This window comes from Primulina huaijiensis, chromosome 17 (genome assembly GCF_012295235.1).
Source record: "Primulina huaijiensis isolate GDHJ02 chromosome 17, ASM1229523v2, whole genome shotgun sequence".
In the NCBI taxonomy this organism is placed as follows: Eukaryota; Viridiplantae; Streptophyta; class Magnoliopsida; order Lamiales; family Gesneriaceae; genus Primulina; species Primulina huaijiensis.
In genome coordinates, this window is record NC_133322.1 from 7,839,848 (window position 1) to 7,853,939 (window position 14,092).

Consider the following 14,092-nt stretch of genomic DNA (forward strand, 5'->3'; position numbering starts at 1 on the left):
CATATCGATTATATCGAAATTGTACGATATACCGAAATTTCGATACGATATCGATATCTATCATTTCATAGCCAAAAAAACTTTACATTTTAATTTTTTTTTATAAATTTATTGATTTAAAATATTATATATTTTAAATTTTATATATATTTTTTCGGAATTTCGATATTCCGGTATATACAAAAATTTTCAAATTGCATACCTTTATCATATCGAAAAATTCGATATTGTTAAACACCGAAATCTTCGATATACCGAAAATTCGGTAAATTCGACATTTTTTTGGTTTGATAATATCAATCTACCGAAAATTCGATATTTTTTCTCACCCCTACTTCTGAATATATATTGAAATGAAATATGTGTGTGTTTCAAATATTCATCAAAGTTTTATAGTTTAGAACACTGTTCAAGCGTTACGTTGTACAATTATAGGAATATAATAAATATGTTGTGATTAATAAAAATCGAAATAACTTTTAAAAAATAATTAATAATTGAAAGATATTTTATGCAACGAGTGGCATACGATTCCCTACCAATGATCGATACACAGTCCACGTCAAGATCTCAATTATTGCCCAAAAAAAAAAAGTTAAAAGTAAAAGGAAAAAAAAAGGAAAAATGGAACTAATCATTTCACTCCGAAAAAATCTATCCTTCTCATATATTTTGAAGGGTGATACAATCCCGGCTAGGTTACATATGTTATTAGAAATTATATGATCATATAAGTATGTGTATATATCGATTGGATCTTTATTTTTCTTGCTTAAAAAAGTTAAACAAACTCTAGATTGCTAGGATTCCGGGGGTCAAAAAATTTTCCTTTGTTAGCGACGAGCTCGATACATCCACCGGCCTCGACGCCTCGGTGCCGCACTTCTCGTGGCGTTCGTCGATCACGATTTGCCTGTATCGACACTCCGTGCTGCAAAACGCTTTCTCCCCCCTACAAATTTAAACAGATATTAGAAACAATAATCCACGACGAAATCTGCCAAGGTTTAAAGAAGTGTAGGGTAAAAATTTAGAGATTAGACATGAAGGATGTAGAAAAATACCTATACATATATATGTCTTTGTCATGGAGTTGCTTCTTGCACATGTCACACGAGCTAAGGAAATCGGCGGCCGGAATTCCGCCGGACGGCCCGAATCTTGCCGGAGAAATATGAAAAACACTAGCCCTTTGGCTCTTATTATTGCTTGTTTGTATTCTAAAAGGGGTGGTTCTATAATCACCCCCTCGACCATGTTCAATTCCATACACCTTAGTGTGGGACTTATTTGGGCCATGAAATGTCACTATTGTGTATTCTTCTGGATTATTATCCATCTCCATATCATCCAATTCTCTCCCTATTCTCGATGAAATCTTCGGCGAAGTGACCGGAATCGGGTTGGACCGCCTCGAATTCCGTCTACACAACGCTTTGTTTGAAGGGGTTTCGCCGTGAGCATCGCCTGACTTTTCGAGGGCCGCCACAATGCCTAATCCAACCCCGCCGAGATGATAACTTTTTGGACCCCTTGGTGATGTGTTCTTGGGCTCTAGGTGGCTTATCGAGCTGGTTGCAACGTCCACCAACCCGGACTTATTACCCGAAACAAAGGTCCCGGCGAGGATTCCGATCGCCGGATTGGATTTCCTAACCAACATGGCTGTAAAATTCCCGCTACTTGGATTGAAAAGAACAGAGAATTGAAATTGAAAGTCCTGAAAAACGTTCTCTACGGGTCTTCAATTTATGCTTGACGTTTGTTGGTAGACTCATAGCCCATGGTTTCATATAAATAATTGAAAATAATGTTCATCTGACACGTAATATATAATATAAATCTTTTCAAAATAATACTATAGCAAGTTGTATACTTGAAAAATCAATTAAAAATTTTTAAAAAAATATATATATACGAGTGTAAAATCTTAGTATTATAATAATAATGGAATGATTTAATTTCTCATCAATAATTCAACCACTTTATTCCACTAATACAAAATTGGGGATTTCTAGTTAAAATTGAGATTTAATTTGACTCAACTCCCGATATTGTCTAAGTTTATATATATACAACTCTCAATAACTTAATCTCGTCGATGTGAGACATTTAACACACAATATCAGGTCCTGAAATAAATAACTAGAGCGTGAACTTTACGAAACAATATAAGATTGTCCATATGTTAGTCCAACACGTAACGATATATCGAAACTCTCTGACATCATTTTAAGTTTGAGACTTGATCTAACTAAACTCAAAAACTAACTCAAAATAAATTTATCCAAATCTATATATATAACTGTGAAAAAATTAATTAAATCGGAGTGAACATTTAACAATTCTGAAGTTAATTTCTTTTAAAAAATTGTCACTTGTCAGTGGACAATATTTTAAGCAACGTCTACTTCAAAGATTGTGACCCGATCCAATAAATGGGGCCCATTCGCCGGTAAATCAGTCCGGGGGAAGATTCCGTCCAAGACCCCCGCCGGCGATTGGGTTGTCTGTATCATACGTAATTATTATAGAGCCCACGTATTTGGAATGTAGGCCCCTTTATTAATTTCATGTTTCTTGGACTATTGTGGACTAAGCCCACTCGTGGTAGGACCCGCGTTGCTTTTGTGACTCAAAATAATTGGAGTAGATTTTTTTAATTTTAAAAATTAATTTTTAGAGTATATTTTAAAAAAAAATTATATGACACAATTTTATAAAAATATTCTTTAATTTTTGTTTTCTCATCTTGTTATATTTAATTCAACTGTTAATCTCTCAAAATAAAAAAATAATTATAATACTAATTTATAACATAACATAATGTTTTGGAATTATAAAAAAAATCATTTATATGATGTGACACCACCACCAATACAATATCATTTACTAAGTCCATGCCTAAATTAGGCGAATAAAATATTTAATTAAATAGTTAATTTTTTTTACAATTATAGCAAAAGTTTTTTTTTTGAAATAATTATAGCAAAAGTTATATATGTAATAATTGAGAGGAAAATGAAATAAAAAGAAGAAGCCATGACCCCATGTCACGTCCGTGGGAAAGATCCATGGCCATTTTGGCACGGTTACCATCTAAGCCATGAAGTGAGTAAATCATTATCATTTGGAGTAATGCTACATTTACAATTAAATTTATATAATAATTCTGATAATATAAAAAATTCAATACAAAAATTTTATTTATCAATATCCCATTGCAAAATCTCACGATATATCGTTGTACGATATTTTGGTTATACCTTTAACATTATTCATGTCATAAATCGTGGCTGATCCACGGTAACGTCCGTCTTCGTAAAAAATTGTTGAAGAAAGAATGCATATGAACAAGCGTTGCAAACACAAGAACCATTGTCTCAAGAACCGATAGACTTGGACCTTGCATAAGACTAGGTCGACTCGTCCCGAAATAGAAAGAGCTCATTTAAAATCTATTATTGTTAATAATGTATGAATAAATATATGTTTTATGTATTTTTAAGTAAATTTGGAAAATAACATAAATAAAATTTATAAATTTATTTTAAAATGAAAATTTATAATTCCGCGAGCCACTTATGAGAATCCATCAATCGACATGGAAGAAGTCTATGGTGCCGTTGAATTCTCACGCATGGTATTGTGAATTAAGATGTAAAATTAAAAAATAATAATAAAGAATAAAAAATGAAAAAGATGTTGATCAGTGTGAAATTACTTATGTGCCCTTTTGTCAACATCCTACTTTTCACCAAACCTACTACTAAACTCTAATTGTTAAAAAAAAAAATTACAGTAAAATATATTTTCAAACTTAGAAAATATATTAATAATTAGAAAATATATTAAACTATCCACTTTATAAATTTCTCACTACTTAATTGTATATATTCTTCACAAATTGAGAGAGCTATTTATAGAATCTTGTTAAAAATAATTTAAAAATAATTACATCATTATATACATCATCACACACTAATTTTCAATTTTTTCAATACTCCTCCTTGTGATGTTGATCATGATACAATGATTATCTTCATTACATGTTTTTTATATTGCTTCGTTTAAAACCTTTACAAGGAAAAACACAATGGGATAAAAATCATAGTAAAGGAAAAACGAATGCAATCACATAAACTCCTCCTCATTTTAACACGAACGATATTTCACAAATTTCTTCATTGCACATCCCAATGTTATATATATGCTCTCTGAATATTGTCATAAGAAGTGTCTTTGTGAAAAGATATGATGAGTTTTCACTTGATTGACTGTAACGAATATCAATATCTTTATTCGTCTCAAGCTCTTTAGTGAATGCGAAGTACTTAGGGGGAATATGTTTAGTTCTGTCGCTTTTTATGTATCATTCTTTCATTTGAGTAACACATGCAACATTATCTTCATATAGTGTCACAGACTTCTTGTCGAATGATAATCTGCATGAGATTTGGATACAATGGGTCATTGATTTTAGCCACACACATTAACGGCTAGCTTCATGTAGTGCAATAATCTCGGCGTGATTTGATGAAGTTGTTACGAGTGTTTGTTTCTGTGAACGTCAAGAAATTGCAGTGCCTCCACGAGTAAATACATATCCAATTTGGGAACGTGCCTTGTGTGGATCAGATAAATACCCAGTATCATCATAACCAATTATACTTTGATTGATATCTTTTGAATACAAAAGTCTCAAGTCTGTCGTTTCTCGTAAATAACAGAATATATGTTTAATTTCGTTCCAGTGTCTCTTTGTTGGAAATGAGCTAAATCTTGCCAATAAATTTACAGCAAAAGATATATCAGGTCTTGTACAATTTGCAAGATACATAAAGGCACCAATAGTACTTAGATATGATACTTCTGGACCAAGAATAACTTCATCATCTTCGCATGGACGCAATAAATCATTTTATATGTGTAATGATCTAACAACCATTGGAGTACTTAAATGATTTGATTTATCCATATTAAAACGTTTAAGGACATTTTCTGTATAATTTGACTGGTGAACAAATATTCTACATTCTTTTTGTTCAATTTGCAAACCCAGAAAATACTTTGTTTTTTCAAGGTCCTTCATTTCAAATTCTTCTTTCAAGTACAACATAACTTCTTGATTTTCTTTATCCGTTCCAATGATGTTTAAATTATCTACATATACAACAACAATTAAGCATCATAATGTTGTTTTCTTAATGAAAACGCAAGAGTATATTGAATTGTTTACATATCTATTTTTATTTATTAAGTATTCACTTAGCCAATTATACCACATTCGGCCGGATTTCTTTAACCCATATAATGATCTTTGCAATTTCACAGAATAACATTCTTTGGGTTTTGAACTTTGTGATTCAAACATCTTAAATCTTTTAAGGATTTTCATATATATTACTATCGAATGATCTGTATAATTAAGTTGCAACAACATCCATAAAACTTATTTCTAAATTTTCAGATACCGTCAAATTAATCAAATATCAAAAAGTAATTGTATCCATAACGGGAGAATATGTTTCTTCATATTCCATTTCGGACATTTGAGAAAAACTTTGTGCAATAAGTCGAGCTTTATATCTTACAATTTCATTTTTATCATTTCTTTTTCGAATAAAAACTCATTTGTACCTAACAGGTTTTACACCTTCAGGTGTAAGGACTATAGGTCCAAAAAACGTTACGTTTATTTAGCGAATCCAATTCAACCTGGACGGCGTCTTTCCATTTTATCCAATCTTGTCGAGTTTTACATTCACTAAAAGATTTTGGTTCATGATATTCTGTAGTGCCCAAATTCAGTACACGTATAAACCATGCATTTATTTAATTATTAAAGCATTTATTTAATTTTTTAAAATGAGTCTTAGTGGTGCATGATTTATTTAAATGCATTATTCTAAATTATTTACGTTTATGTGATGCACGTTAAAATGTATTTTTAGAGTTTCATGTTTCAGTCGATTATTTGATGCGGGATCGGGGAACAGAGACCGGTAACGATGTTGGCAAATATTTTTACGTGGTATTTTATTTTAAATTAGGATTGGGGTATTTTAAATGACTTATAAGTATTAGTATTTTAAAGTCTAATTTATTTATTTAGTGATTGAAGGGTTTAAAATTTTTAAAGTTTGAAGCATGTGTATTTTATTTCAAATGTAGGAATGCTAGTAATTTTGTGGAGAATGAGTATTTTAATTATCATGAAAATTGCTTATTATTTATTTAATTAAGCTAATTAGCCCCTAATTACACCTAATTAATCACACACACGTTACACACACTCACACACACTTACATGTTTTTACACACACCATCAGCACACACATGTCATTCTATCTTCTTTCAATTCCTTGAGAGCAAAATACTAGGGTTCCTAGAGCACCAAGTGCAGCCGCCCCTCTCCCCTATATTTTCCAGCAAATTTCGTTGATTTTATTCAAAGAAAATCGAGCCACCATCGTCCCGGATCAACCTTCGCTCCGTCTCCGCGTCGGTACCGTCGTTTCGGTATTTTTAAATATCAAAAGGCACGTATATTCTTTCGTTTATGCATCGATCTTGTCATATTATGCGTTGTGTTGTTATTTATGCGTAAAAATACATGTGTAATGTGTGGAAGTTTGAGCAATGATGTTTGGATCAAGTTTGAAAGGGTTTTTGGATCACAACTCACGTTTTTGCTGTCATTTTAAAAACTGCGATTTTTTGGTCGAGTTTCTGGAAAAACTTTCAACATATAAAACGTAGTCTCTTTGATACCTTCGATTTGATATAAAATTCGTAATTTTTGGAAGAGAAACGAGTGAGTTATGGTTGTTTTTGTGTGACTGCTTAAACCTGCGATTTTATGAAAATGATGTTCATCATGTTTTGAAGTTTTTGACTTGCAGGATTCGTTGGGCACCGCCGGGCTTGTGCTACTGCATTTAGATATGTTATGGGATGAGTTTAGATATTATTTGGTGGTTCGTTTGGGTCGGGATTGGCTTGAGATATAATAGAAGTCGTAGGAAGCGAAACGATGTCGGATTACGGGTTATTGTTGTGTTGAAGTTGCTTGTCAATGCTTGGAGATGTTTGGGGTGTTTTTACGGGTTTGAATCAATGTAATAGCATCCTAGGATGAGTCTCGAGGTGTTGGTTCATGGTCCTTAGGCTTGGATTGAGAGAATGAATGAATAAGATAGCGAATTTTTGTGAATGTCCAAGTCCAGAGGCTACTCGGACCCCGACACGGAGTCCGTGTCCTTTTTCCTTCAAAAATACGAATTTCCAGAGCCTACCCGGACCCCTACACGGGGTCCGTGTACCTCTCTTTAAAATTTTTTTTTTTAAATTTTTAAAATATGAATATAAAGTATAGGAAGTGTTTTGTGGTTATGAATATAAAATATAGGATTTGTTTTGGGGTTCTATTTCATGGTTTAGTATGATGATTAAACGAGGTCAAGTCCCGAGTGGTTTAGAATGTCATAAGCTATTTATTTACTTCGGTGGTGAGCACAAGTACCTACGTCTAAGCTATGAAAGATAAGTGTTTGAACTCATGTTAGTATGCAGCAGTGGCCCCAATCGAAGTCCAACGAATCCCACAGCGCCAAGTAAGTATGTTTGACGTGCAAGAAAATATTTTAAGTTTTTGAGGTATGCTAAATGTCTTGTGACCAAATTATGTTTAGGATTGAAAAGCGTTAAACTATGAACGGGGACCAATCCGCCCGTTAAATTATGAACGGGTTTAGATCGAGATTGGAAAGCGTTAAATTATGAACGTGGACCAATCAGCCCGTTAAATTATGAACGGGGATCTCATGTATGGTGCAGTGGATACGTCCCTGTCATCCCAGTACTGTGGTTTAGTCTGATCAGGCGATTATGTTATGGGTCACTTGCTTTGAAACATGCCTCTACGAAAAATGATGAAGTTATGTATGTTATAGTATGCAAGCATGTTTAAGAAAAGTTTTATGTTGATGGCACGTCTATGTATGTATGTACACATGTTCAAGCTTTTGATATGCAAGTTCAAGTTTTAAGTATGTAAGCTCTATTTTGAAGTTGCATGTGGTTTTCTTACGTATTATTCGTTACTTCCAGTTTATACGTGTTGAGTCTTTAGACTCACTAGACTTGATCGATGCAGGTGAGGATGTTTATGAGGAGGCTGGAGGTGGGGACCAAGGAGCAGGCTTGGACTGAGCGGGAGGCTAAACCCGAGGACCGCCATGTTTTAAGGTTTATGAAAACATTTATTTCTTATGTCAAACTTTGAATTTCAAATCTTTTGTTGCAACAACTTGAGAGACGTACAGTTTTAATTCCTTTATCGAATTTTGAATGTTAACTTTTTATTTAAGAAAATTTTTAATTCTTCCGCAAATTTTAAGTAGAAAAAGTACGGTACGTTACATCTTCATTTTCATTTATGATGTCAAATGCCACATTGTAAGAAAATATCTCATCAATTTCTTTTATATCTTTTCGGTTCCATATTTTTCCAGTATTAATATAATTGATAGAGATTTCATGATTCTCGTCAGTTTGTTGTTCTAACAGAACATTTTCATCATCATCTGTTTCTACCAGAATATCATTCTCTATTTTATGATCGTCGTGTTTCTCTATGCATTTTTTTTCAAGATTTTGTTCCTTAGAACCGATTGGCCTTCCTCGCTTCAATCGTTTTATGACATCATGAGTGTCTTCAATTTGTTTCTTTAGAATTTCAATTCGAGCAGGGACATTTGCAACATGTATATATGATTTAGTTACCTCTTTTGTGTCTGCAAATGCATATGGTATTTGATTTACTATTCTTTGTAAGTGCACAATTTTCTGTACATCTTTTTCACATTGTTTAGTTCTTGGATCCATATGTAACAATGATGATACATACCATGTAATTTCTTTTTCGATATGTTTCTTTTCTCCCCTTAATATTGGGAAGATTTCCTTATTAAAATGACAATCAGTAAAACATGTTGTAAACACGTCAACTGTCTGAAGCTCAATATATTGAATGATTGATGCATTATCATAACTGATATAAATTTCGATCTTTCTTTGAGATCTCATTTTTGTTCGTTGAGGCGGTGAAATATGCATATACATCATACATCCAAAAATTCTCATATGAGAAATGTCTAGTTTACCAAATGCAAACTGCAATGGGGAGTATTTATGATATACACTTAGTCTGATGCGAATTAATGCAGCAGTATGTAAAATTGCATGTCCTCATATAGAAATAAAGAATTTTGTTTTCATAATCATTGATTTAACAATCAGTTGTAGGCGTTTAATCAATGATTCAGCTAATCCATTTTGTGTATGTATATGAGCAACGTGATGCTCAACAGTTATTCCCATTGATATACAATAATCATCGAAAGTCTGAGAAGTAAATTCACTAGTATTATCAAGTCTTGATTGTATAATCGGAAAATTGATTCCATAATTTTATTATTTGAGCAAGTAATCTTGCAAATGCCACATTCTGAGTTGATAATAAATATACATGTGACCATCTGATGAAGGCATTGATCAATACCATAAAATATCTAGATGGTCTACATGGTGGATGAATTGGCCCACAAATATCACCCTGAAGACGTTCAAGAAACATGTGTGACTCAGTTTGGATTTTAGCCGGTGATGGTCTTATAATAATTTTTCCAAGAAAACATGCTTTTATATTGAAATTTATTATTTTGAAAGATCATCTGGTTTTTCAGTTGATGACCACATGTATTTTCTATAGTTCTTTGCATCATTATTGAACCAGGATGTCCTAATCGATCATGCCAATTAATTAATATTTAAGAATTATCAACTGCCATGTTTGATTCAATTGGACTTATATGTGTATAATGCAATCCAGTAGAGAGCATTGATAGTTTTTCAACTACATATTTCTTTCCTAATTTATATGTGGTAAGACACACTATTTCTCATTTATTTCATTTATTGTCTGAGTATCATACCCATGAAAATATATGTCAATAAAACTCAACAAATTTCTTTTCGATTGGGTGAATACAAAACATCATTTATTAGAAATTTTTTACCATTAGGTAACAAAAAATGTATTTTACCATAACATTTAATCAAGTCTACACGACATCTTATATTTATAATTGTTTTTGTTGGTTTTAGTTATAAGCGATAAATACGAGGCCAATGTGTTGGAGTGCCGCATATAAAACAAGAACTTTCAAATCGTTTGGAGTGATTTTCATTAACACTCATGTTCTCGTGATGCATTTTTAGTGGGTGGTTTGTGACACAATTTTGAGATGAGTCATAGAAGTAACTATCTCGATTGTTTTCAAAACCACGGTCGCGACCACGACCACGACCTCGACCAAAACCTTGTCTACGACTTTGATTTTAGTTTCAGGTTTAAATTCATTTTTACTTATGACGTTTACTTCTGGAAATGTTGTTGATCCAGTGGGTCGGGACTGATGATTTTTCATTAGCAGCTCGTTGTTCTTTTTCTCCACAAGAAGATATGCGATAAGTTCATAATATCTCGCAAATCCACACACTCTGTGTTGTTGTAGAGTCATATTTGATACGCAAAAAGTGAAAAATGCTTTTTCAAGCATTTTCAATTCCGTAACATCATGTCCATAAAGTTTTAATTGCGAGATTATTAGATACATTGTCGAGTTGTAATCACTGACTTTCTTGAAATTTTAGAATCTTAACATATTTCATTCATCACGTGCGGTCAGAAGTATAACTTCCATTATATTTTCAAATATTTCCTTTAATCATTTTCATAAAGTCATTTGATCTTTTTCATGATATATTCGCATTTTAATTATTCATCGATATGTTGATGCAAAAATATCATAGTTTTTGCTTTTTTCTTGTGATGATAAGATACCATTTTCTTTAATGGTCTCATTTAGACCCAATGACTCAAGACGCATTTCTACATCGAGAGTCCATGACATATAATTTTTTCCCGTAATGTCAAGCGCAACAAATTCGAGCTTTGCCAAATTTAACATGTTAGTACTAGAAAAAAATAACAATACATTTTATTAGTTAAGTTATAAATATATTAATAAGGCAATACAAAGTAACGAAAAAATTATAAGTACAAGCATACTTAAAAGTAATTAAAACAACGCGAGACATATATTCTCCGATAAATACAAGACTAGTGAGTATAATAACCAAAATAATTATACAAAATAATCTTTAAAAGAACCATCTTAAACAGTAACACAATATAAATTTATAAACAGTGTAATAATATAATCACATCATGTTATTATAATGAGGTGTCATAGACTCCTTTTATATGATAACATAATATTATATATTAAATATATACACAATAAAAATAAATAAACAGTAAAATAAATATTCTTACTTTTGAATATTGTTATTTTTTCTTGTGTTTTGGAACATGAAAAAATAAGGAGAACCTTCGAGTTTCGTACTGATAACGTGTTAAAAATAAAAATTTACGGTAGAGAATAAAATCTCAAACTCACAAAATATATTAAACTACACACTTTATAAAATTTTCTCCATTCAATTGTATATAGAGTATGTCTCTTGTGAGACGATTTCACGGATCTTTATCTGTGAGACGGGTCAACCCTATCGATATTTACAATAAAAAGTAATATTCTTAGCATAAAAAGTAATACTTTTTCATGGACGACTCAAATAAGAGATCCGTCTCACAAAATACGACCCGTGAGACCGTCTCACACAAGTTTTTACCTTGTATATATTCTTCACAAATTGAGAACTTATTTATTGAATCACTTTGAAAATAATCCAAAAATAACTAAATCATTAAATAAATTATCACACACTAATTTTCAATTCTTATTTTCAATACTAATAAATTTATTTTTAAAAAGAATTGATTTTTTTTTTTTAAAATGAAAGCATCAGTTTGGCTCGAAGTATCATTTTTTCTCTCTTTTTCTCCTTTTCACCTTTATGAAGCTAAGTTTTGACATATTTAATACAGGGATTTGATTCATTGAACGTCAAACACCAAACAGTCCCTCAAATTTTTTGAATTTGTAAAGATGACTTGTAAAAGGAAATCAAAATATTTGAACCAGAACATTATTATTAAATAAATACTCACTCCGTTCCAAATAAATTAGCAAGTTATGAAATGGTGATAAACCTAAATCTAATAGAGATTTTAAGAATTTTAATTTATCATATTCGTGTTTATCTGATATTGTTATTCATTATCTTGTACTTATTTGATTTAATTTGATATTATTTGTAGATTTGACCAAAAGATGAAAATGTTTAATTTTGGAGATAAGGTCAAATAATCTTAATAAATAATTAAAGAATTGGTAGAGAGTTTTAAATTATATTTTAACATGATTTTGAAATATTCCAAAAGTATAAAAATATCACAAAGAAAGAAAATAAAAAAGGGGATTTTGTTTATTTATTTTTCTTTCCATTCACGTGAGACAAGAAAGAAAGGAAGGATAGAAAAAAAATGAAATTTGGGTTTTTGAGATATTGGTCATTTAAGGTGATATATAAGAAATAAAAAGCAACACACGTGAACGCAGAGGACGGAAGAAAGGCAACCTTGAAGGAAGACAACAACTTTCCCTTAAAGAACTTGGAGGAAGAAGAAATTTAGAGTTTGAGAGAGAGGAGGAAGACGGCTTCAAATGAGGAATCGCGTCAACTATGTTGAGATTTTCGTATTCATTCCTACATTTTATTCTTATTAATTTTTAAACATTGTGTTCTTACTTTGTTTTGATTTTATGAAATAAACTTCTTTAGAATAAGGCCACGATAGGGTAAAACAACACTTTGTTTGATATTTGATTTTATTTTCAATATATTATTTTCTTTGATTTTAATTATTGATTGATGTTAGTTTAATATTTATTGTTAATAGCTTGATCACCTATTTACATGTCTGTTGATTAATCACGAATCAGAAGATGAATATTTAAACATAGCAACAAAGACGTCATCAGCACATAGCTAAACTGATTAGAAATAGTATTCGGTTTCACTGTGCGGTTTTAGGCGAAAACTGAAATTCCATAAAAATTTAATGTATTTAGATATAATTAAATTCAATTAAGAATAATTGGACTGTTATATTTAAATACGTTTATTAACTCGAGGAATCGTTTAATAAATAAATTGAGAATTTCACTATGATTGTCAAGAATTTAATAATTAATTGAATTTTAACACTTGTCAATATAGTAGAGTTTGGTGCCGTTGTGTGTCTTATTTCTTTATTTGAAGTTAAATCCTCCTTGATCTTTGAATCCGTCATTTTTAATTGAAATTATTTTATTTAATAGTTTAGATTAATAATTCATATATCATCTTTTTATTTATTTTGTATAGCTTAAGTAAGTGATAAAAATTTTAATAATTAAATATTAGTCTATGTGAGATCGATAATTGAAATAATAATCAATATATTAAAATTTGACTTAGTCTGCTTGCTATTTTATTTCTAATTGAAATCGTCTGTAAGACGGTCTGACATATCTTTATCTATAATATGAGTCAATCATGCACATATTTATAATAATAAATAATATTTTTATAATAAAAAATAATACTTTTTCATGGGTGACTCAAATAAGAGACTCATCTCACAAAATTGACCCGTGAGACCGTCTCACAAAAAGTTTTTGCGCAAATTAAATGTTAGTTATTTTTTCATCAGTCTCAAAAATATTTTTCAGTTTCCATACTTAATATTATTTTTATCTATTTTTTAAACAATCTACGTTCGTTAAGGTGTTCAAACTTCGGATAAAACCGAAAAAACAGAAAATTCAAAACAAAAAAACCGAACACTGAATCGAACCGAAAACTGAATTTTATAATTCGAATATAAATGTTAAAACCAAAATTTATTTGGTTTGGTTTCGGATTATATATGTCAAAACCGAACCGACCGAAAAAACCGTAATTTCATTAAATTAATAATTTTATTTTTATTGTATATTTTTTGAGATGATAATATTTAGTTGATTGTTGTTTATGTAATTCATTTATACTTTATATTTAAATGTTTTATTAAGAA

At 30.8% G+C, this 14,092-nt stretch overlaps 1 protein-coding gene across 1 annotated transcript; it reads right to left on the reverse strand.

The window, feature by feature from the left end:
- Nucleotides 1-615: 615 nt before the first annotated feature.
- Nucleotides 616-1,767, reverse strand: LOC140962252 (FCS-Like Zinc finger 13-like). The gene is made up of 2 exons (XM_073421100.1): nt 1,065-1,767; nt 616-952 (listed from the first exon to the last, which is right to left on the reverse strand). The coding sequence occupies exons 1-2, from the start codon at nt 1,661-1,663 to the stop codon at nt 793-795; spliced, it is 759 nt and encodes a 252-aa protein (XP_073277201.1). The 5' UTR covers nt 1,664-1,767; the 3' UTR covers nt 616-792.
- Nucleotides 1,768-14,092: the final 12,325 nt, after the last annotated feature.

Excerpts from the sequence above, each read along its gene's own strand:
- LOC140962252 (XM_073421100.1), bottom strand. The coding sequence starts at position 1,663 with ATGTTGGTTAGGAAATCCAATCCGGCGATCGGAATCCTCGCCGGGACC. Across the intron at positions 953-1,064 it reads AAAGACATATATATGTATAG|GGGGGAGAAAGCGTTTTGCA; the intron begins GTATTTTTCTAC and ends TTAAATTTGTAG.